Source organism: Onychostoma macrolepis, chromosome 14, assembly GCF_012432095.1.
Source record: "Onychostoma macrolepis isolate SWU-2019 chromosome 14, ASM1243209v1, whole genome shotgun sequence".
NCBI classification, from domain to species: domain Eukaryota; kingdom Metazoa; phylum Chordata; class Actinopteri; order Cypriniformes; family Cyprinidae; genus Onychostoma; species Onychostoma macrolepis.
The window spans coordinates 3,616,994-3,638,722 of record NC_081168.1 but is presented as its reverse complement, the minus strand read 5'-3'; the positions used below and the strand labels follow the sequence as shown (position 1 = coordinate 3,638,722).

The 21,729-nt window shown below is 38.4% G+C and overlaps 1 protein-coding gene across 2 annotated transcripts; it reads right to left on the bottom strand.

The window, feature by feature from the left end:
• Positions 1 to 373: 373 nt before the first annotated feature.
• kctd16a (potassium channel tetramerization domain containing 16a) lies at positions 374 to 18,021 on the bottom strand. 2 transcript variants are annotated; one of them, XR_009274116.1, is made up of 3 exons: positions 16,539 to 18,021; positions 2,140 to 2,250; positions 1,141 to 1,253 (listed from the first exon to the last, which is right to left on the bottom strand). XR_009274116.1 is itself a non-coding variant. In XM_058797482.1 (2 exons), exons 1-2 carry the CDS (start codon positions 17,341 to 17,343, stop codon positions 820 to 822), a joined length of 1,239 nt encoding a protein of 412 aa, XP_058653465.1. In that variant the 5' UTR covers positions 17,344 to 18,021; the 3' UTR covers positions 374 to 819. The 2 variants fall into 2 exon arrangements, 1 of the variants encoding a protein (XP_058653465.1); XM_058797482.1 differs by lacking the exon at positions 2,140 to 2,250 and having other exon boundaries at positions 374 to 1,253.
• Between the last annotated feature and the right edge of the window lie 3,708 nt (positions 18,022 to 21,729).

Below are 21,729 nucleotides of genomic sequence, written 5' to 3'. Positions count from 1 at the left end.
TGTTTACAAGCAAAAACAGTCAGTGGATTTTGATGTGAGAGGATGGACTTTTTCACTGGAGGAAGCATTATTATGGATTATGGATTTTGTCCTGAAGTGACGGTTTAATGTAAAAATCTCTTAATGACGGATTTGTTTATTACAAACACTCACAAGATATTAACTGATGGACTGGAGTGGTGTGGATCATTGTGATGTTTTTATCAGCTGTTTGGACTCTCATTCTGACGGCACCCATTCACTGCAGAGCATCCATTGATGAGCAAGTGATGTAATGCTACATTTCTCCAAATCTAATGAAGAAACAAACTCATCTACATCTTGGATGGCCTGAGAATACATTTTCAGCAAATTTGAATTTCTGGGTGAACTATTCCTTTAAAACTCTCCATCAGTTAAACACAGTATCGAATAATGCAAACCACATTCACATACGAATCCTGCAGTTCTCATATGTGCATTGCATTTACAGGTGGAACGCCGTACAAAAGTGCTGTGCTATCCGTGCACCGACTTTGAGCATCACCAGGTAATACACACTTGTGATTATTGTGTATATATATATATACGATCTGTTTTTTATTTGAGAGGTTCGTCTAGACACCGTGAAATTGGTTTAGACTTTAATGTCATTGTGCCAAACAGGACCGGTCCCTTTAGGAGTCACTTGAGGTTCACTGAATTGTTAATTGTGCATCTTGCCGCATGATTACACAGACGAGCCAATTAAGCCTAAGCAAAGAAGAATTATGTCATCGTATGCGCTGAGAGCTCTGTTGTGTTGCACTAATAGGCTCAGCGAGCCTGCAGGAAATCATTTCAGAGCCGATATTTTTTCAAGAGCTCCGACTGCCACATGTACTTCCTCTCTGGAAAGCGCTCTGGAATTTTAATCCGCCGGAAGTCCTGGATGCATTTCTCCAGCTCCTGCTCCGGAGTCAGCTTCTCCTTGGCCGGTTTCCTCTTTCCCGCCATGGCGTCACGCGGCCCGGTGGTTCGAACGCGGAGCAGATCAGTCCTCCTGGGAATCGGGGTCGGACCCTTTTTCACCGGCCGGTCCAGAGTCTGGATGTTGGGCTGGCGGGTGACGGGACGCACGATGACCGTTTCCTGTGGAGAGCTGGCTTCCGATTGGGTCTCTGAACAGGAAGTGGAGAGCTCATTGAAGGAAGTGCCGCTCTCACCCTCACGTTCGCTCTTGTGGCTCTTGCAGCAGCAGTCGCAGTGAGAAGACGACCATCCGGATGGGCCACCTTAAAAACACAAAGCCACAAAAGCCACAGATGTCATCAAAGCACATACAGCCGAAATGATAACACTGGGAGTCATTTCGGAAGTCAGTGTGATTTTGTTGTAGGTATCAGATTGCAGGATGGTTCGTTCAGGAATCAGGATGTGTGAAACCTGATAACAAAGGTGAAAGAACTGAGGTGAACAAAGATATTCTTAATTTCCCTTTATAATACAGCGCTTCAACCAACACAAATGCTCCTCTAATGGCACGGATGTTTCTCATTTTACACAGTCGATGCTTAAGTAGTCCATTTAAAATGCATAATTTGCTCAAAAGGAAATTAAACTCACAAACTTGAAAATAAAAAAGCATCACGTGCACACGGTGAAATGCATTAATATGCACGAGTGCGAGCCAGGCGCTTGGCATTGAGCAGATTGACCTTATCAAGTTGACCTTATCAAAGACATAAAGAATCCACATTTAAATCACGGTCTGAACTATATGTATCGATCTGTTTTGTGTTTTGGACAAAGAACTGTGCTAAAACCACAAAGGGCCGAGTCCTTGTCTCAAAAAGATAACAGTGTGCATCAATCGCTTTTGTTATCTGATGGATATGTGCATGCATCAAAACAGACTATGACTGCAGAGAAATCTCCAAACATCAAAGTATTAGCTGAATGAAGGGACGGAACACCTTCAAATGCATTTACATATTCATATTTTCGTATAATCCTTGAGTGCGACAGAGGTGGAGAATCTGAGCTCTGAAAACAGTATTAGTGAACATGCTTTCTGTTTAAAACTAAATTTAAATGTCTGAAAATACAACTTTGAAGCACTTTGTGAAACTGTGAATGGATGACATCCCGTTCACCTTCACAGGCAGACCGCAAACCAACCTCTAGCTATTCTGTTTCCTGGCAGGCCTGTATCGGCCCTCCAGCCCAGGTGTCTCCTTCAGTTCATGGACACAAATCACCTCCCACTGCAGGGATCCTGGATGAAGAACTCTGTGAACGTGTCCGGATCATATTTCATGTCAAGATCAAGGCAAAAATTATATTTTGTATAAAGAAAATAAGTCTTTTTTTCAAGACCATTACAATTCTCATTATTACTGTAATGCATAAATACATTAAAAAAAATAATTAAATAGCAAAGAATTTATACAACATGGTATTAAGACAAATCTTTAGTTATGAGCATTAAATTATCTTCAGTCTAATAAATAAATGTAAAGACTTTATATGTCATAGTATTTAAAATTAATCATTAGTTAAAGGTGCCATAGAATGCATTGATACAATATTTTAAATTGTTCTCTGATATCTACATAGAAGGTATGTGTCTTAGGTAAGGGCAAAAATTCTCCAGAAACGGTTTTATATGTGCATTTACAACCCTAGGATTTCTCCCTAGAATGAAATGATCTGTTATTGGCTTATTTGGAAGGGTCATGAATAATAATGTTGAGCTCTGCTCTGATTGGCTGTTTCACAGTGCGGCTCATTTCAGTAGCTCAAAGCAGGAAGGAAAAACAGGGAGGAAAATATATATTTAAATACTCTCTCTCGCAGTTATATCGTCGGGTAATTATACTGTATATAATATATTAATATATATAATGTATATAATGTTATTAATATGCGGGGCACTGAAACTGCTTTCAAATACACGATCGCTTTTTACTTTAACTTTCGAGATTCGCGATCGCACGTACTCTGTTTATACTATGGAGCGGCAGTACTTACCACACATTTTACAAGATCAGATGCTTGTCAGTGGTGCTCAGGATCTGTAAATCATTCGCCATCATCCTGAGTCATCTCTCCTTACTCTGTTTATGTGGTAAGTGAAATCCTATGTACTGTAATGTAACAGGCTACCGTTAGCAAGGAGCCAACCATGTCCCTTTAGTGGGTCGTGTTATTTGCTTTCCGTGCCTTTCTGTATACAGACACCAACTCATCCCTGCACTTCACATCCCCTGCACAGCCTGGAGCATAACATTTATTTACATGATCTGCCATTTGCGCTGTTGTCCTCGCTTGTTTCTTCACAATACCTGCAGAACTTCTGATGATTCGGCTGTGTAGGTCCGGCTGGCCTAGAACATGGGCTATTCAACTAGCACAACCTGATATTGCCAAGTGCAACGTGTTCCTGGGTCAACATATTTTGTTGACCCTGGAACAACATTTTAATCCAAAAATATAATCTTAACCATATTCCTACACCTAAACCTAACTTTACCCATGAGTAATCCCTAAAATCAGAGGAACTGATAGATTAATTACAGTGATGTACAAGCACCAAACACTGATTGTAATCCTAAACTTCACAAAAATTATAAACTGGTTCTTGAAATCTGATTGGTTAATCACAATGTTGTTCCAGGGTCAACAAAGATGTTGACCCAGGAACACATTGCACTTGGCAATATCAGGTTTGGCATTCAACTATGCCAAGGTAAATACAGTTTTCCATTCTATGGCATCTTTAAGACCATTAAAATTCTCTCTATTGTAATGATAAAAGAAAATTTTATGAATTCATAAACCATGGTAAATGGTCCTTTATCGAGCATAAAAATTCTCATTCTCATCAAATTCTCATTCTCTGTAATACAAAAAAATGTAAATAAATAAATGCATAAATAAAAAAATAAACAATTTAAACAGTTAAGACCAATTCAATTCTCTGTATTGTGATGCACCACTGGTGGTGGTTGAGGAGAGACTCCCCACATGATTGTAAAGCGCTTTGGGTGTATAGCAATACACAATAAAAGCGCTATATAAATGCTTCATTCATTCATTCATTGATTCATGCAAAAACAAAAGAAAATTTAAATAAATAAATAAATAATATAAATAAATGCCAGTAGTAAAGATTTTATATGTCTTAAAATGAATCATTAGTTAAAATTCTCTTTGTTGTAATGAAAAAAGAAAATCAAATTTAAATAAACAGTTACTCATTTATACACCATGGAAAATGGTCCTTTAAGAACCATTAAAATTCTCATTAATGCAAAATGTAAATAAATAAATACATGCATAAATGATAAAAAAAAAGAATTGAAACATTGTGGTAAAATGAAGCATTAGTTAAGACCATTAAAATGATCTTTATTGTAATGCAAAAATAAAATTTAAATAAATAAATAAATACACCATGATATTAAAAATAAATTTTTAAGGCCATTAAAATTCTCAATATTGAAATGTGAAAGTAAATAAATAAATACATGCATAAATATAAAAAAGGATTTTAAACATTTTGCACTAAATTAAAGCATAGTTAATATAATTACAATTCTTATAAATAAATAAATAGTAAAGCTTTTATAGATAGCTTTTTATAGATTTAGAGATGGTGTTGCTTGTTTTGCTTGCCTTTACTGATTTTGATTTTTTTTTTTTTTAATTAAACATTAAAAACTTTTTCTTTACAGTAATGAGAATTTATATTATTTAAATTGATAATTTGGTTGAAATAATTTAGCTAATTTGATCATTTGGTTCAATAACTTCTTAATGCATATTTTAACGAGTTAGTTTGCCCATATAATCATTAGGAAATAGAGTAAACTTATTTGGCTTTCTGTCCACTGATGAGGGGCTCGATGAAGCAGCTTCAACTCGAGCTCTGATATACCCCCCGGGGACTTGATATAGGATGATTACAAAGGGCAAGGTACCTAAGATGAAGGTGGAGATTGGGGAGGTGGGGAGATGCTGAAACAGCTGAGACTGAAGAGAGGTAAGCAGCTGCTTATATACTCTGGCTGTTGATTGAAAGATTGGATGGGCTTGCTCCTCCCTAACTTACGTTTAGGAACTTCATTTAATTAATTTCTCATGTAAACTGTTCCTATAATTTGGGTGATGAAATATGACCTGGACATTACATTGAGAGATTCACCCACCCAAATCAAACGATGATCTTTCACATTTGTGTGTGTGTGCATATAATCGCTGCTGCACTTTCTCAGTCCAATCCCTATGAATTGCAGCTGTGGTTTCGAGAACATAAAATGCAATACCTATAGCTTGACAGAGGCTCGATAAAATAAGTCCGACGTTTTCTCCCCAGGGGTCACCGTATCTCCACCTTCCTGTTATTGGTGTTTCTCATGTATAGAATTTCAACCCTTTTCCCATCAGCTTGACATACTATTAAAAAGAATGATCACCAGTGAGACGTCATCTGCATTGAGGGATGCTATTTTACATCTGAGGATCGTTATTAGCTAAACACGACTCTCAGAAGCAATAATTTGTGTTCATTGTGTCTCCAAAGCTGCTAATTTATCCTGATTAATAACAAAATCATTCAGCTGAGCTGCAAATACATTTTACTGAATGCAATAACAGGCTAATTGAAGGCGGTGTGATTGCTAGTGGCTTTCTAATGGGAATCCATGAATCTGACACCAGAATAAGCAGAACATTTCCCTGAATAACAATTAAAGCAGGTTCTCCTCTCTGTCCATCTCTCATCTTCGCTTCCCTTTGCTTGCAGCATATGAACGGTGAATAGAAAGGCTTTTACTGAAGGATTGTTTCTAAATGGACGGTGCAGCCTGATGGGACCACAAGTCAAGAAGCATGGCGAGCAACAATGCCATAAAACTAAATCATTTTCACCTTTTATTCTACTAAATAAAACACATAAGTAATACCCCACTCAAGACTTGAAGCTTTTATGTGTCTTGACAAAAAGGCGACTGCTAACAAGTGGCTAAATAGAGGTTGTCAAGGACATTAAACGTCCTCATGCAGAGCTGGAAAACTCATTTACTTTCTAGTCTGCTTTTAGACTTGTGTTCTTGGAAACTCAAACTTTCCAACTTATAGATTGCAAATAATGATTGAAAGAGTGAGCTGTTGGAAGCTTAGTGATGGAGAAGTTAAAGCAAAGACTATAGAAATAGCAAGACTCACATTACTGCGAATGGGAGAAAATGCAATGTGCATTGCTTTTTGGCAGAATAAGTCCCGCCTTCTAAAGGAATGAGCCAATCACCAGTTGCCAAACTGTCAGTGTTATCAGTCTGTGAAAGAAACTGAACATTATTACCTCTAATCCAGAGCCTCAGGCAAACAGTTCGAAGTGATGTCCAGTTGACGAATGAATCATTCTTTTGAACCGGTTCTTTTTGGTGAGCTAGTTGAACCAGTTCACTAAATCAGACTGAAGTGTCTGAAACAGTTTGTGGCTCCATCAAAACTCACTTTCAGACACCTGACAAGTCACTCCGACTCGAAATTAGCCTTGATAATATAACTGTGTATATTAATAATGCTGTAAATAATGTTCAGTGTCTTGCACAGACTGACCATTTCACTTCATAAGACCTTAATACATCGTCAGGAGTGACGATTATTCATTTTGTGCTCCTTGATATGCTTTTTTATTCTCAGAAACCGTTTTGTTTTGCTCTCTCCTCTGCACTTCCGCATTTGTTACTTCTCATCGGAGTTTACGTCATCCGCTGGAACGCCAGTCTCTCGTGAACGCGCGTATGACAGGTAGCAGAAGCTAGAGATTACAGGTTAATAAAGTTTAAATTATGGTTATTTTTCTTACAAAACTGCATCGCTTCACTTCAGAGGCCCTTTATTCATTTTATGATGGATGGACACACTTTATTGGACTTCAAAAACTCAGCTATCATTCACTGCAATTATAAAGTTTGGAAGAGCCAGGACATTTTTCAATATAACTCAGATTGTATTCGTCTGAAAGAAGAAGGTCATATACACCTAAGACAGCTTGAGGGTGACTAAATCATGGGGTCATTTTCATTTTCAGGTGAACTATCCTTTAACTTCAGGTTTGGCCTACAAAAATACCAGATTAAGCAGTCCATTTCCCTGCATAACAATGAAAGCAGGTTCTCCTGTTTCCTCTGCACTCTGCACTTCTCTGTCCATCTCTCATCTTTGTTTCTCTGCAGCATATGAAGGGTGAATAGAAAGGCTTTTATTGAAGGATTGTTTCAAAATGGATGGTGCAGCCTGATGGGACCACAAGTCAAGAAGCGAGGCGAGCAACTATAACGCTTGCCATAAAACTAAATAAGCTAGGCTGGAACTGCTCCTCAACTTGCTGTTGTCCTCAGACGGCGCATTTAAATGGAAACTCACGTTTCCCAGAGTCAGACTGTAAAGATCTGGAGACAGTGCATCCCACGATCATTGCTCATTGGTATTACTGTAAGCGGTAAATATCAAATGGCCTTGGTCAGCAGGACATTAGGCTAATCTGGTGCTGTTTACCATTAATACTCACCAAGCTTATGGCTGCAATTTCTATCAGACAAGAAATTGATTGCATTTTGCTGCATCCACCCCATCCTCTGTCTTCTGATCTCCGAGCGACTACAGAGCTGCATATACGGCTGCACGGATCATATTGCAGGCCCATTACGGTTGGGGCTTGTCTGCAGAGCTAAATCAGTTACCGTATGTGAGTGCCTTCTCATGAATTACACAAGCCTGAGAAATGCATTTGGTACCGGGCTCGAGCAGAGACAATCTCATCACAAGGGGCAACCACCCACCAGCGTCTACCCACAATACATTGCGTCTAAATGCCTGAGAGTGCTTCAGATCGCAATTCTCCTGAGCGGCGTGCTCAGCGTAATGTGTTTGCTAGCACTACAGCGCAGCTCAGACAGCGATCCTAAAAATAGTGTGACGCACATCTATGCATTTTTAATTAACACTTAATCTCCTAATGCTCACATGAAAGCAGCTGATGCTAATATGGGTAAATCATCTGGGCGGCAACTAATGTATTTGTGTTTATGACCTGCAGTCATAATGCTTCCTGCGTATCTGTGCATTAAAGTTTGCAGAGATGTTTAACTGCTCAGAACTATGGTATTAATTATGGATTATGTCTACTGGAAATTACAAGGAATACACACCCATTATCTACTTTTTTACTTCGCTTGATTTCCTCTTCCGTAGGAAAGAGACATCACAAATGAGATTTCTTTAATATCCAAATTGTTTTTCCTACACTAATGAGATTAAACTGAGAACAGAGAGCTTTAGCTTAAGTCTTCTGCTTCTCCGATTTTTTTCCCTGAGAAAAAAAAACAATAATAATCGCATGCCTCCTCTACTCATATCAAATTGTTCCTAGAATATGCAATCAAAAGTCTGACATTTCAATATAAACGCAACGATTTCTCATCAAATTCATCCAAGACCCCAAAAAAAGGAAATGAGTGGGCATTTTTGCACTTCATCATAATGAGCCTTTAACACATATAGCCTATTGACGTATAAAGCACTGGTAAAAGTAATGACTATGAATGTGTCAAAAAAAACTGCAAGGAGATATTTTAATTATTTATTAATAAACTTGTGTTTTCTGAGTCAGTGTGTCGGCTGCAAAGATGAAGCTGACTCTGACAGCTCTGCAATACAGTGACGCACCCTCAGGGAGAAATGCACCTTTCATACGGATTACATAATCAGAGAATATTTGTTTTCGACTTAAATTGGTTCATCTAAAAGTAGGCATATCAAGCTTTCTGTAGATATATTTCTCATGTCTATTAGGCAAGTAGTCTATACGCTGAGGTTTGCTTCATTTTTGTGTCGTGCTCCAGTACACTGAGAACAAGACTGCAGAAAGCATGTCCTGTTTGTTTTCTTTATTTTACAAAAGCACGTTTTGTTGATATTTTCAGTGCACACAAATAAAAGTAGATCTGCATGAGCAAAATGATGGCATATTTTAAGTTGTTTCCAAAACTGCCAGTGATTACATCAACAGCTTCCACACAGTTACATGGACATGCACCTACCACACTTTTATCTAAGTAAACATTAGAGCAAGCAGCCGTGTAAAGTTTCTGCTACTTACACTTTTCACTTTCAAATGATAAGCATATTTGATGTCGATGAATGATAGGCGAACGTTTGGATTTCCTGCCAGATATACTGTAATTACCTCAAGGACCAGAAGTTAACAATCTGTTCATCACAGAAACAGACAGTTTTTTTCTGTGATGGTCGCCTATTTAGTCAACTATTGGGGGGCTGCCCTACCGCTTTCACAGCCTCATTGTGTGTAAACTTGCAATCTGTTCTAACTCTGAATTTCCAACTTGTAGATTTCAAAAAGATTTGTTGGAACCTTAACGGTGGTGACTTTAAAATAATGTGACCGTGGTGTAGAGCATTTACATATATATCCTAACTTTAACTTTTTTACTTCTGCCCACTGTAATAAACAAACAAACAAAAAAGCTGCAAACTGAGGGCAGAAGATCTGGACTCCATAGCAGCTTTCACTGGCCAAGGACTGCCATTTGACCCACATGTAAACAACCAATCAAAGTTAGCATTGTTCAGTGTCATGTTTAGGGGCATGAAACTGTAGCCAATGTCCCTACAATAATAACAGACCGGCGTGCAACCAATAAATCATTCATTCAAGATGTCATCTTCAGTTGCCAAGAGTCTGTGCTGTGAACTTCACATTCTTTTGAAAATCCAGCGTTTAATTGATAACATATTTTGTTTGTCTTGTGCATCAGACATTCAACGGTCTGTGGGCTGAGACTATAGGGTGATGCTAACTTCCAGGTTGGCCTACAAAAATACATCATCACTGCAGCACTCGGTTGCTATAGATCAACAATTTGCTCATTCGTGTCAATTATATTTCAAATCTGTGAAAGATGTACTAATCAAATAACCTATAAAAGTGGGGCAAAACAATTTTCCTGTGATCTGTGTGGATCCAAAACCATCCAGCTCACAAATATAAGGTCTATCTACAAACAGCAAAGGGGAAAAAATGAATATTCTCAGCTCTTGATAAATGACTGAGTCAAGCCGTCCATTTTGGTATGCCAGGAAAGTCAACCAATCATACTCACCACCACAACCCTGCAGGCATTTCTGGATTGGAGCTATTTCCACACCCACCCACACACACACACACACACACACACACACATACATACAGTATACGCATATGGGTCTCAGTTTGCTCAATACAGTGATAACCATAAATTTTACAGACATAGGAATAAAAGTTTTTCTGCACCCACAGCTTTTATAGCTCTGACTTCAGATCATAGAAAAGACAAAAAAACAAGCCTCTTCATTCTCAACAGATCGGTTTGATATGAGAAATTAGCAAAGGAATCTTTGCACACTTGAGGCTTGTTAATGAGAATGAGACCACTGATGCTAATCTTAAATACTGTGAGTCTGTGCCATATTTTCATCCTACGAAAAACCGAAGATCAAAATCAATTCAGTGCATGATGATCAGCTATGTGCATCTCAGGGTTACGTTAGTTCAGTACAAGAGCTCTGTGTAAATATGTATAAAGTCTGATTAAAGTCCTTCTGTTATGGTTTTTGAGCTTCGCCTGAGGTTTGATCATGTGCATGTGCTTGTTAATGTACAAAGTAGGCCAATTTTGTCCTTGCAGGGGAGCAGTCATATAGAAAACTCATCTTTGCAAATAAAAAAAGCTTGTACTGTATCTAAGAAACAAACATTTTACTTGGAATATTAAGCTGTGGAAACACAAACTGTGCTGATAATAATGCAAATGAGGTGTCCGAATGTAAAAAGAGCTGATGCATCATGGGAAATGAGGCAGGGTGACAGAAGGGTCCAAATGGGCTGGACTTAAACACCCATTGTCCTAATCCAAGGACAAGTAACGCCAATCCCAGTCTCCAAGTCTGCTATCCAGAGGCTTTGTGCTGGAAGATTACAGACAATATGACAATTTCATCCTCTGACTGATGTTGACACAAGCTGCAATCTCCTTCCATTGTTAAAGGCAGCCATGTGCGTCTGGGAAAGAAGCATCTGACAGACAGATTGGAGAGCCCAGATCATCTCAGTGTAGTCATGACCCTCTCAAAGCGCTGATGGGGCGCAATAAGACCAGCAGAATGAGATGACAGAGAACCTGTCATTACTACAGTGGCTTCTTTTGAGACGTGGAGAAAGGCAAATTTCACAGCGTCATAGAGGAAGGACAGTGAGGGAGAGCAGGACTATTTGAATGCAAAAGAAGAGCCATTGCTAATTTGAAGGCTTTTTTAGGTAGTATAATAAAACACTTTTGATGCTTGTAATGTATTAACACTAACAGTCTAGACATATTCATATTCTGTTAATAATATTTTAGAAGTTCTCTCAACCAACTTAATCAGAAATGGTTTTTAAACTGTATTGAAGGTGTATACTGGACACATTTACTTCACCAGCTGGTTCAATCCACCCATTAAACAAATAAATAAAGAATTAACCAAATTTATTACAATTTGACTAATTAATCTAAACTAACTAACTAATTAAAGTTGTCACTGGGCTATTTTACACTAAGGCACAAAAGGTAAAAGGTACAAATTTGTCCCTTGTTATGGTACATATTAAAAGTATTACCTTAAAAGTTGTACCTTAAAAGTCTTTGGTCACCTTGAGTTTCAATGGAGGGACAGAAACCTCCCAGGTTTCATTAGTTTGTGTTTCGAAGATGAACCAAAGTCATATGGGTTTGGAACTACATAAAGGGTGAGTAAATGATGACAGAATGTTTTCGGTGAACTGTCCTTTTTATCTTTGAGTTTAGGTTGGATCAACCAGGTAGCCAGAAGAAGACTGCCAAACATGAGCGCCCTGCACTTAAGGAGACATGATCTTCTCTGATTCTATGACTGCATCCATGCATGCATACTATATGTGACTTATTAAATATAACTATGAAAAAAAAAGAATAATTGTAATGATAGTTATTATTGCACTTTATTTAGTTTATTTAGGCGCAAATGAAAACGGTGACAGCAAATTAGTATTCTGAATTTATTTACCCATGCAGCGCATTTGTTATTTCGTCCGTGCATGCACACCTGAGCACCACGTATGTGCATCACTGCGCCGCGAGACAGGATGGAGAAGATACTAAAGAAGTACCTGAGTATGCAATTTTGAATGCAGCCCATGTCTGTATCCTACATCTTACATTGAATTTTTGCCCAAACCTCCATAACAAAGCATCATCCCTGTGCACTTGTAATTTCACAGTTTTCTTAAGCACGGAAATCTTTAACACACTGGATACGACCGGTTCCGCTGGAAAATCACTTGCACTGCTTTCTCGCTCTTCTCCATTTACTTTCCATTTCAGGTGGAGTCGCTCTTTCTGTGCAGCAGCCTAGATGGGAACGATCGGGATTTGCCCCATCTCAACTCCCTCAGTGGCACAGGACTTATTTCTTGTGCCAGTTCAATAATGGCTGTAAATCACTAGCGTTCACAGGAATAATAGACACTGCATATTCACATGAGGTTCTTAGAGGACATGGCCAGAATAATCTCTCTCTGTCCGTGGTGTATTTTGACAAGCTTAGTTGCCTAGCTCGTGTTTCAATTGCTGTGGGCCTAATACACTGCTTGAAGCACATTTGATTACCCCCCACCCCACACCCTACTGTATAATCTGTACTGGACTGGAAACAATGTGACAGGCTGAGTCGTGATGTTGCAATACATTAAATGCAAAATTATATAGCATGAATTATATAGCTAGATTCTAGGTTTTGAACGTAGAGATAATTATGCATGCGGCGTCAACTTCACTGGATGTTTCTGCTTTATGATGCAAAAACATGCCGTGGATCATCAGTATTCTTGGGCAACAGAGAAGGTGACCTTAAGAAACATCTAATAGCTTTTTAATTGGAAAACTTTCAAGCTGGCTTGTGATGTAAATAATTAGCTGTACTGTTTTGGTCCTTAATGATCAAAAGAATAAGGCTCATCCATTTGAAGAGGGATTGTTACTGATAATAATAAACTAAACTTTTTTTTAAATTAATATTTCATAAATTATTCTTATTGTATTAACTTTCAGGAAAAGAAACAAGTTTTATTTTTACATACTTTGGGCTGTTCATCATCAAAGTGCAGGGTGCTTAGAATTTAAAATATAATTTGCTTGACAACAGGTCAAGATTTTAAGATTAAAACGGAATGCCAAAACTGATGCAGGCAATAAATTAAAAGGGGAAGAAGTCAGTAAATGAGTTTCGTCTGAATGCAGCTACGAAATGTGTGAGACGTTTATGCATCGCATGATGCTCATGCAATTTGTTTTTCTGCCAAGTAGAAATCACCGTGGCTGTAATCTTTGGTCATTAATCACAGCTATTAATTAATGCAGAGACAAAACTGACCAGTTGGTACAAATAATTTAAAAAATGTTGAGGACAACCTGCAGCACATTTTCTAACTGTGAGAATGGGCAGAGATGGCATGTTAAGTGATGAAGCATATAAGAACGAGGATGAGTAAGTAAGCAACAAAGAAAAATAAGCCGCAAATGATATATTACCAGTCTCTTGGGCGGTCTAAATTGGTAAAATGTGTCATGTGGGTGATGTTCTGAGAAGTAACAGCACAAGAGAAGGCAGTGAGGCCTGTAAAAAGCAACTGGTTCATTTCACCAGGGGATTCAAGAGCAAACAAATTCAGAAGAGAAACAAGAATCTACCAATCATGCTGTAAACCGAACTGTGCGGAGTAAAGTGGAAATATAACATTTCAACCATTAAGTGTAATGCAAAATAACTACATTATAATTTTATCTTGTTAGCTGGTGTGGCAGAAGTGTCGAGCCCATTCGATGCAGATGCACATTCCCCCTATTGAGCCAAGTGGATTTTAAATGCAACTTTAAATGCAAAAAAAATATATAATTATTTGCATGCTTGTCTAATGCTGTGGTAGAAATCACACGTCTAAGTCCAATAAAGTCATCATCTTTAGATCTTTTGCTTTAACATCCTCATGTCTCTCTAAACTCATAAGATTTTGCTTCCCGTGGAAGAGAGTGTCAAAGCTGCCTCAACGAAAATTCATGATGATCATAGCTGTCAAGTTCATTTGTTTGGTTTATTTAAAAAAGTAATAGGTTGGGATTTAAAGCGAGGTCTCCCTTCATGTTAAATAAAAGTGTACCATTAGATCGTCCCATTTTACCCTAATAAAAAGTAACAGCTAATTAGAAAAAAAAAAAAAAAGTGTTTTTGTTTTTCTTTTGTCATTTCTTATTTTGTTCATCTATGGGCACCAAGTAAAATAAGATCATTTCATGACACCCCTAGTAAATTGTGATTCCCCACTTTTACTTAAATATCACAATCAGTAAGAAAATGGTGTCACGGGAAACACTGACAAAATCGGTTATTTTATAAGGAGTTTAAAGTCAGTTTTAGGTGATATGTGATTTTTGTGATAGACAATTTGTATCTGATTTTATGTAGCCCTTCTGTATTTGCTTTAGAAGCCATTGTGAGAAGCCAAAGTTAAATATCTCATCTGCCATAAAATTCAGCGATGATAAATAATCCTATTTCCCTAAAACAGGTATGAACACTTGAGCCTGTCAATCAAATGGCATCCTAATAAAACACTTTATAAAACGGAGAGCACTGGTTATGACTTCTTATTTGTCAATACAAAGTTCCAGCAAACAAAGTTGCAATGAAATGGAAGTAGCAAGAAATATTTTCTTCCGTATATTGTGATGTACATCCGAGTGTAACATCTATCCATCGATTACTGACAGGATGTTTAAACCAATAGCACATTTGCCATCATGCTGTTGGTCTGAATATCAGCACGACCGTGATGTAGATGTCGACTTACAGTATAGCATGACTCCTTATCTTGATGTGTCATAAGTTTTTTCCATTATGTATGGGTAATGGGAGGGGCTGAATGCTGCAGTAATTATACTGATGACAGAGAACAAATCATTAAGCAGCCATATGTCCATTCGCCCCAAATCTCGTGACTGTCCTCCAGAAGCTCTCCGTTCCAGGCCCACTCTTTTTAGGTTTTCCAAGGGGACTCGTTTGGAATTAAGCACAAAGTGATTTTTAATTGGCCATATGCTGCAACATCTCTCTCATTTAAGACAAAGGCAAGTCAAATGAACCACTAATGAAGGCAGGCGCTGGAGAACAATTGCATATCCAAAAGGTGCACATGTAGTTAAATAAAGAGAGATTGAGTGAGCGAGCGAGAGAGAGAGAGAGAGAGAGAGAGAGGAGGAAGTGACATGATCATCACTGTGGTAGATTACTGAAATATTCATACCACACTCTGTTCATATCCCTGAGAGCTATACTTGAGGGAATTCTCCACATCTGCATTGGCTCGAAAGCCTCCCTCTTTCACTCTCTCTCTCTCTTCTATCGATGTTCTGAGCGGAAAAACTCAGTTCAGTCTGCTAATACTTGAAGGGAAGTGCATTTGTCACCTACATTAAAGAGCACATTCTTAGTTCGAGGCTGATTATAGAATTGATCCGAATAGAATTGATCAAACTATCAGAGTGCGCCGCCTAGTGGTACTGTCTGAGAAAAGCGTGAAAACTATTGGTAATGTTGTGAATAGAATTCACTTAAGCAGGGTTCCTCAAATCTTGCCCTGGAGGGCCAATGCGCTGTAGAGTTTAGCTCCAACCCTGATAAAACTGACCAACCTGTGATTTTCTAATGATTCTGAAGACAATGATTAGCATGCTCAGGTGTGTTTGGTTAGGGTTAGAGCTAAACTAAAGTGGATCTCGTGGGCAAGATTTGAGGATCCCTGTGATTTGAATTATATTTGTCAGGCTATTGTTTACTGGCACACTGGAATACTTGATTCTAATTGACCAGCTGTGGCATTTAGTGGACAAATATTTCTGAATACCGAAAAATGAAATGTTCAAATGTTCAAAAATCATGTTTTTTTTATTATGTTATCATGTTTTTATTATTAGTTAGCTGTATATATTTTTTATTTTTTTTTATTTTTTACTTAATCAAAATAACCCAACTGCAGTTTGATTGAGATTAATTCAGAATGCACAATGAAAAAACGTGAATTTTTAAAAGGAGTTATCTGGTTTTGCAAATGTACTCATCATATTAATAAACATATATAGGTATATTAAAATATATATCTTTTTTTTTTTTTTTTCGTTTTTGCCTTTATTATGATAATAATATCATTATAATTGTCCCTGAGTAGGGTTTCGAACTCGGGACGCCGCAATGGCGCTGTATGTTGATATGATGCCCATAAGCCTATCGGCACCGACACCAAAGTCAAAAATATTACACCGAAATATTTTTAACCTTAAACAATAATGGATTATGTAATTCATAATGGACAACAATCGATAAACCACTTTGGCGATAATTACCGGCTGGCTGTATATTGTTGTGCAATAAACTGTACTTACGGTAGAAGACATACTCTGCGTTATTGGACCAGTATCTGTCATCAGTATGTCTGTTGTGCGGAGAAGCGGTGAGCGATGAATTGCACGCCACGATGTGGAAGCCGCTCTCCGCGAGCATATCAAACGCTCGCTCCAGGTGGCGAAACTTCAGGTAAAACTGAGAGGTGTATCGCTCGGCTGGCCTGTCGGGATCCCGGCTCTCGTTTAGGGTGTCCCCAAAAACTTCTTTGGCCAGACCGACCCTTCCGCAGATGAAGATTTTGGGTAGTCCTCGAGTTTTGGCATCCGTGTCCCTCCCAAAGGCGCATGGGCTCCTGTATCCCACCGTGATGAAGCCGTAGCGCCTATCGCGCGCATCCAGGTAAGACGCGGGGAACAACCTCTGATCGCTTCCCTGGGAAGCTTCGTCAAAATCACCGTGGATGTATTCATCTGGTGCCAGGATTTTGACGAGCTCAGGCAGCTGGAAGAACTCAGCCTCGCGTTTGAGCCTCCCTTTCTCGGGAAAATAATCCGGCAGAACGACGCTCTTATCGCGGAGATAGTCCAACACATATCGGAAGAGAAATCCGTCCCTGTCGATGAAGTAGCGTCCCTTGATGTCCTGCGCGAGGTCGTTGGAAATGTCCTTTTTAGTTGAAAATAATTTCCCCAGCAGTGAGTTTGGCACGCTGGTGAGGGTGGCATGGCGAGTGTAGTACACCTGTCCACCTACATTGAGCTCAACCACATCAGAAGAGCAACTCTGAGCACATCCACTGTCCTTGGGCGTTTGATAAGTCCTGCAATTTTCAGTCAGGGCCATTTTGGTGCGGTGCACGCTTCAAAAAACGAAAAAGCGGAGACGCAAAAGTTTTTGATTTGTTTTTAGTGAGCGAAAAGTCAAGAGGAACATAACCTGCACGCGCTTTAATAGACATTCACAGTCTATTGTGTTATGTACAGCATCTCTGAGACCTGCAGAGTGTTTATAAAAGTATAAATGCATCAAAACGACACGGTAAGAGTATTAGGCTTTTCCCACAAATACAGCTGGGCATCTATTGCCAGATGATAAATCTGAACAGGCATCTCCCTGTTATTTATAATAATGCATAAATAGAAGATCTCTCACCCAAGGGAACCAATTGTGCAGCTCATGTAGCTATCCTCTAGCTGAAAATCCAAAAATAAGTTCTGCTTCTAAAAAATGAAAAACTGCACCAGCTTCAACTTCCTTCAGACGGGTGCTTCTCCTTCATGAAATCTTGTCTGTCCAGAACAGTTAGTCTTCATGTACTTGGCACCCACCCAGCGTTTCAGTAAAAGGATCTGTAGTTGAAAAGGATGGGAAGTTTGTGCATCCTGACTCTCCTGAGCATCAGCAGCGTAGTGCGAATGAATGCAGCGTGCCGAGAGAGGCTTTGGACGGGGGAGGGAGACCATTCTTAGGGAGATGAGCCTTACATCATCTTAAAGGAAAATGACAGCTGGAAAGATACAAGCGTTTCACCCTGCTTCTCCAGATTTCCAAATATACTCATCCAATTAAAATGGTTCGGCTCCAAAATAAATTTTCACATAAATTTAAAATATTTTCAGGCCATCCAAGATGTAGATTTGTTTGTTTCTTCATCAGATTTGGAGAAATGTAGCATTGCATCACTTGCTCACCAATGGATGCTCTGCAGTGAATGGGTGCCGTCAGAATGAGAGTCCAAACAGCTGATAAAAACATCACAGTCCATCAGTTAACATCTTGTGAAGCCAAAAGCTTTGTGTTTGTAAGAAACAAATCCATAATTAAGGCCAAAATACGAGTCCATGATCCATAATAATGCTTCCTCCAGTGATAAAGTCCATCTCATGTGGTCCTCGCATATCAAAATCCACCCACATATTTGGTTAGAACAATTGTAAATGGTGCTTTATCTGTGCATATTTCTCTCCTGATTCAAACGAGACGACTTTTTCACTGGTGAAAGCAATATTGTGGAGAGAGGATGTAGTGGTTTGTAGTGAAAAATGTCTTAATGATTGATCTGTTTATACAAACATGCACCTTTCGGCTTAACAAGATGTTAACTGATGGACTGGAGTGGTGTGGATGTTTTTATCAGCTGTTTGGACTCTCATTCTGACGGCACCCATTCACTGCAGCGCAAGTGATGCAATGCTACATTTCTCCAAATCTGATGAAGAAACAAACTCATCTACATCTTGTATGTAAATTTTAAGCTAATTGTCATTGTTGGGTGAACTATTCCTTTAACAGTGGTTGAGTTTCCCAGAGATTAGGTTTGGTACGTTTTGGGGGATCTGAGGGTATGTTATAGTTTCAGGACCACGGACAGATCCGCTCAAACTTGGCTCCGTTTGTCGGCTTTTACTAAGCAGCTAACATATATTTTACAGTAATTTGAGTATTACGTGATATTTGATAGTGCATCGGCTTTGTGTAATGCATATTTCTTGTCACCATTCCAGCTCAGCAGCGTTTCAGTTCCTATTGTTTTTGCTCTTACGGAATATTTTGTAAAACCCACTCTGAATTTAATGGCATTTTATTGACTTTCGTCTAGTGTAACCCTCACAAGATTGTGTGCACCCAGAGGATTCTTTGAGTTAGAGAACATATTTATTTTAGTATGCAAACCTTTGGCATTGTGTGCTGATCTTGTTTCAAGGAATTTGTGTGCTTGGCTTCACCGAGCGATGGCTTTGAGGCTGTGGTCACGCTTACCCTGCTAATTTTGTGTATTCTGCTGAAAAAGTGTTGCTAGGCACCGAAAGGAGAAACTGTGAGTGGGATTCAGATGGCAAATGCTCTGCTGTTTTCTTTTTATCTGCAATAACGTTTCATTATAAAAGACTCGCAATTTGTTGCATTAATACCTTCAGTAATACAGGCATGAACATAATGATATCTTCAGAATTCAATCTGACGTTTGTTCCCTCTCATGAGGGACTGCTATAAATACACAATTCTCAGAAGATATGAATCATTTGACTATGCTAGGCTGCCGACATGTACTTTGTCTGTTTGATTTGATTCATTTTAAAGCAGGTAAGACTCAGAGTTCCACATGATGACATGCAAAGTTGAAAACATGCCTGCAGCCACTGCCTTTAAAACACTTGAATAATGCAGGACAACTCTTCAGGTGCACATCTACCACTCATTCAGCCCTGTCTGGAGTGTTTTGGATCACTGGAAAATGTATAAAGTGTAAACTAAGAAATGCAATGCAAAAAAAATTAGCATCCAGTCACAGATTAATGCAAAGCATGCATGTTGCATTACAGATAATCCATGTATGAATGCATATGATCTTTTTATTACTTGGATTACTGGTCAGACTGTGTGGTTTTGTCCATCCATAAGCATAACACATACACTTCGGAGGAGGGAGTCATCATAGCTGTGCAGCAATCCATTGACCTAGATTTGCAGTATTCTCTGGATTTCAGCCACCCCTGCCTCAGAGAGGAGCCATTTATGTGGATTTGGATGTTTCTGCATTCGGAGGGCTGTGGGGCTGCCTTCATGCTTAATGGAACCAGAAGAATGCCATTATTGCAATTATTTATTTTTCTGCTTTTGAGTGAAAGGGTTTGATCCTGTTCCCTGAAGTAAACACATTGCCTAGTGATTTCTAATGGTTTCATTATTCCTGTTAGTTTCAAAAATCAACACAAATAAATTGATTTACGTACACCTCCACACATTTGCATGAAAACATACACACCACCTCAATTTATGCATCCGTATTCTTTCCTGTAAGCTGTGCCTCAGGTAGGTAAAAAAGACATTCAAATTCATCCCTAATAATAGCCACATTCTTTCAGGCGTGTCACTTTGTGGTGGGAAGAATTGATCCGTCACGATGAGTTTTAATGATTGTTTAGTTGCTTATCCTCACAATCAACACGTACAATGTACAGCTGATTTTTTTGTTTTTGACTATCTGTGCCAGTTGTGATGCATTACTGATTATTAGTACACATAAGCATGTTGCTGCATTTGTAATATACAGATACAAAGCCAGTGTAAAAACAATGAATGACAGCAGTAAAAAGGAAAATATGCTAATGTAGTTATAGCAAGAGTGCTTTCTAGAGCGTTTGTAATTCATCAAACTGGTCAAAAGCACTTTTAAGATGTTTCTACTCCAAAACCTACCTCTGAAACAAAAAGCATCCACTAGGTGGAAGTGTTCAGTTGTCACCTGCATAATGTGCTGTTTGTTTCAATAATTACTATAATAGCAGTGATTAGCAGCCATTATACATGAAATGAACCCTAGAAATATAACTTTTTTAATTTGCGTAACCCAATGTAGTCTGATTCATTCATTCAGATAATTTATATTCAAATGTATTAGAATGTCTTGTGCTAATTTTGTTGTTTTGTTTAACTGACAAAAAAATTCAGTTTACATTTTATTAATTAAAAAAAAAATCTAATTACTGAATGCACTATGGTGCATTCTCAACTCCTGATTATAGATTTTATGAAATTACATGTTAATGAACACCTTATGTGTCTAATTTTTTTAAAAAAGGTAAAAAATTGAAATGCATTCATTTAATCTTTTTTGCCTAATTCGTCAAAAAAAAACAACAACTTGGTTACACTTTATTTTAAAGTGCCCTGGTTAAAGTGTAACTGTATAGTTAGGCTACTGAGTAATATTTATTAACAACATGCAGCCTAATTTCTATAGGGTTAGTGTTAGAATTAGCATTTACCCTGCTCTGCACATTTTTTATGTCTCCCTAATCAGACACACCCAATTTAGTTCTTGCAGTCTCTACTAATGAGCTGATGAGTGGAATCAGGTGTGTTAGATGAGGGAGACATACAAGATGTGCAGGGCAGGGGGTCCTCCAGGACAAGTTTGAAAACCCCTGCTTTAGGGTTATTGCATGCAATCATACATTAATTTACTATTATTACTATAGGAAGTAGCCTACATGTAATGAGCAACAAGGACACTGTAAAATAAAGTGTTAAAAATTGTAAAAGTTTTTTCTTTGTATTTGCACTGCAAGTATTATGCAACACCCTGGGAGAAAAAAGCACACACAAACAACAACAACAACAACAACAACAACAAAAGGATGCATTGCAAAATAAAGCACAAGAGCCAAAAAGAAAAAGTGGAACGGATAGCAGATTTACTTGACATACAAATGTTATTCTTAGTTA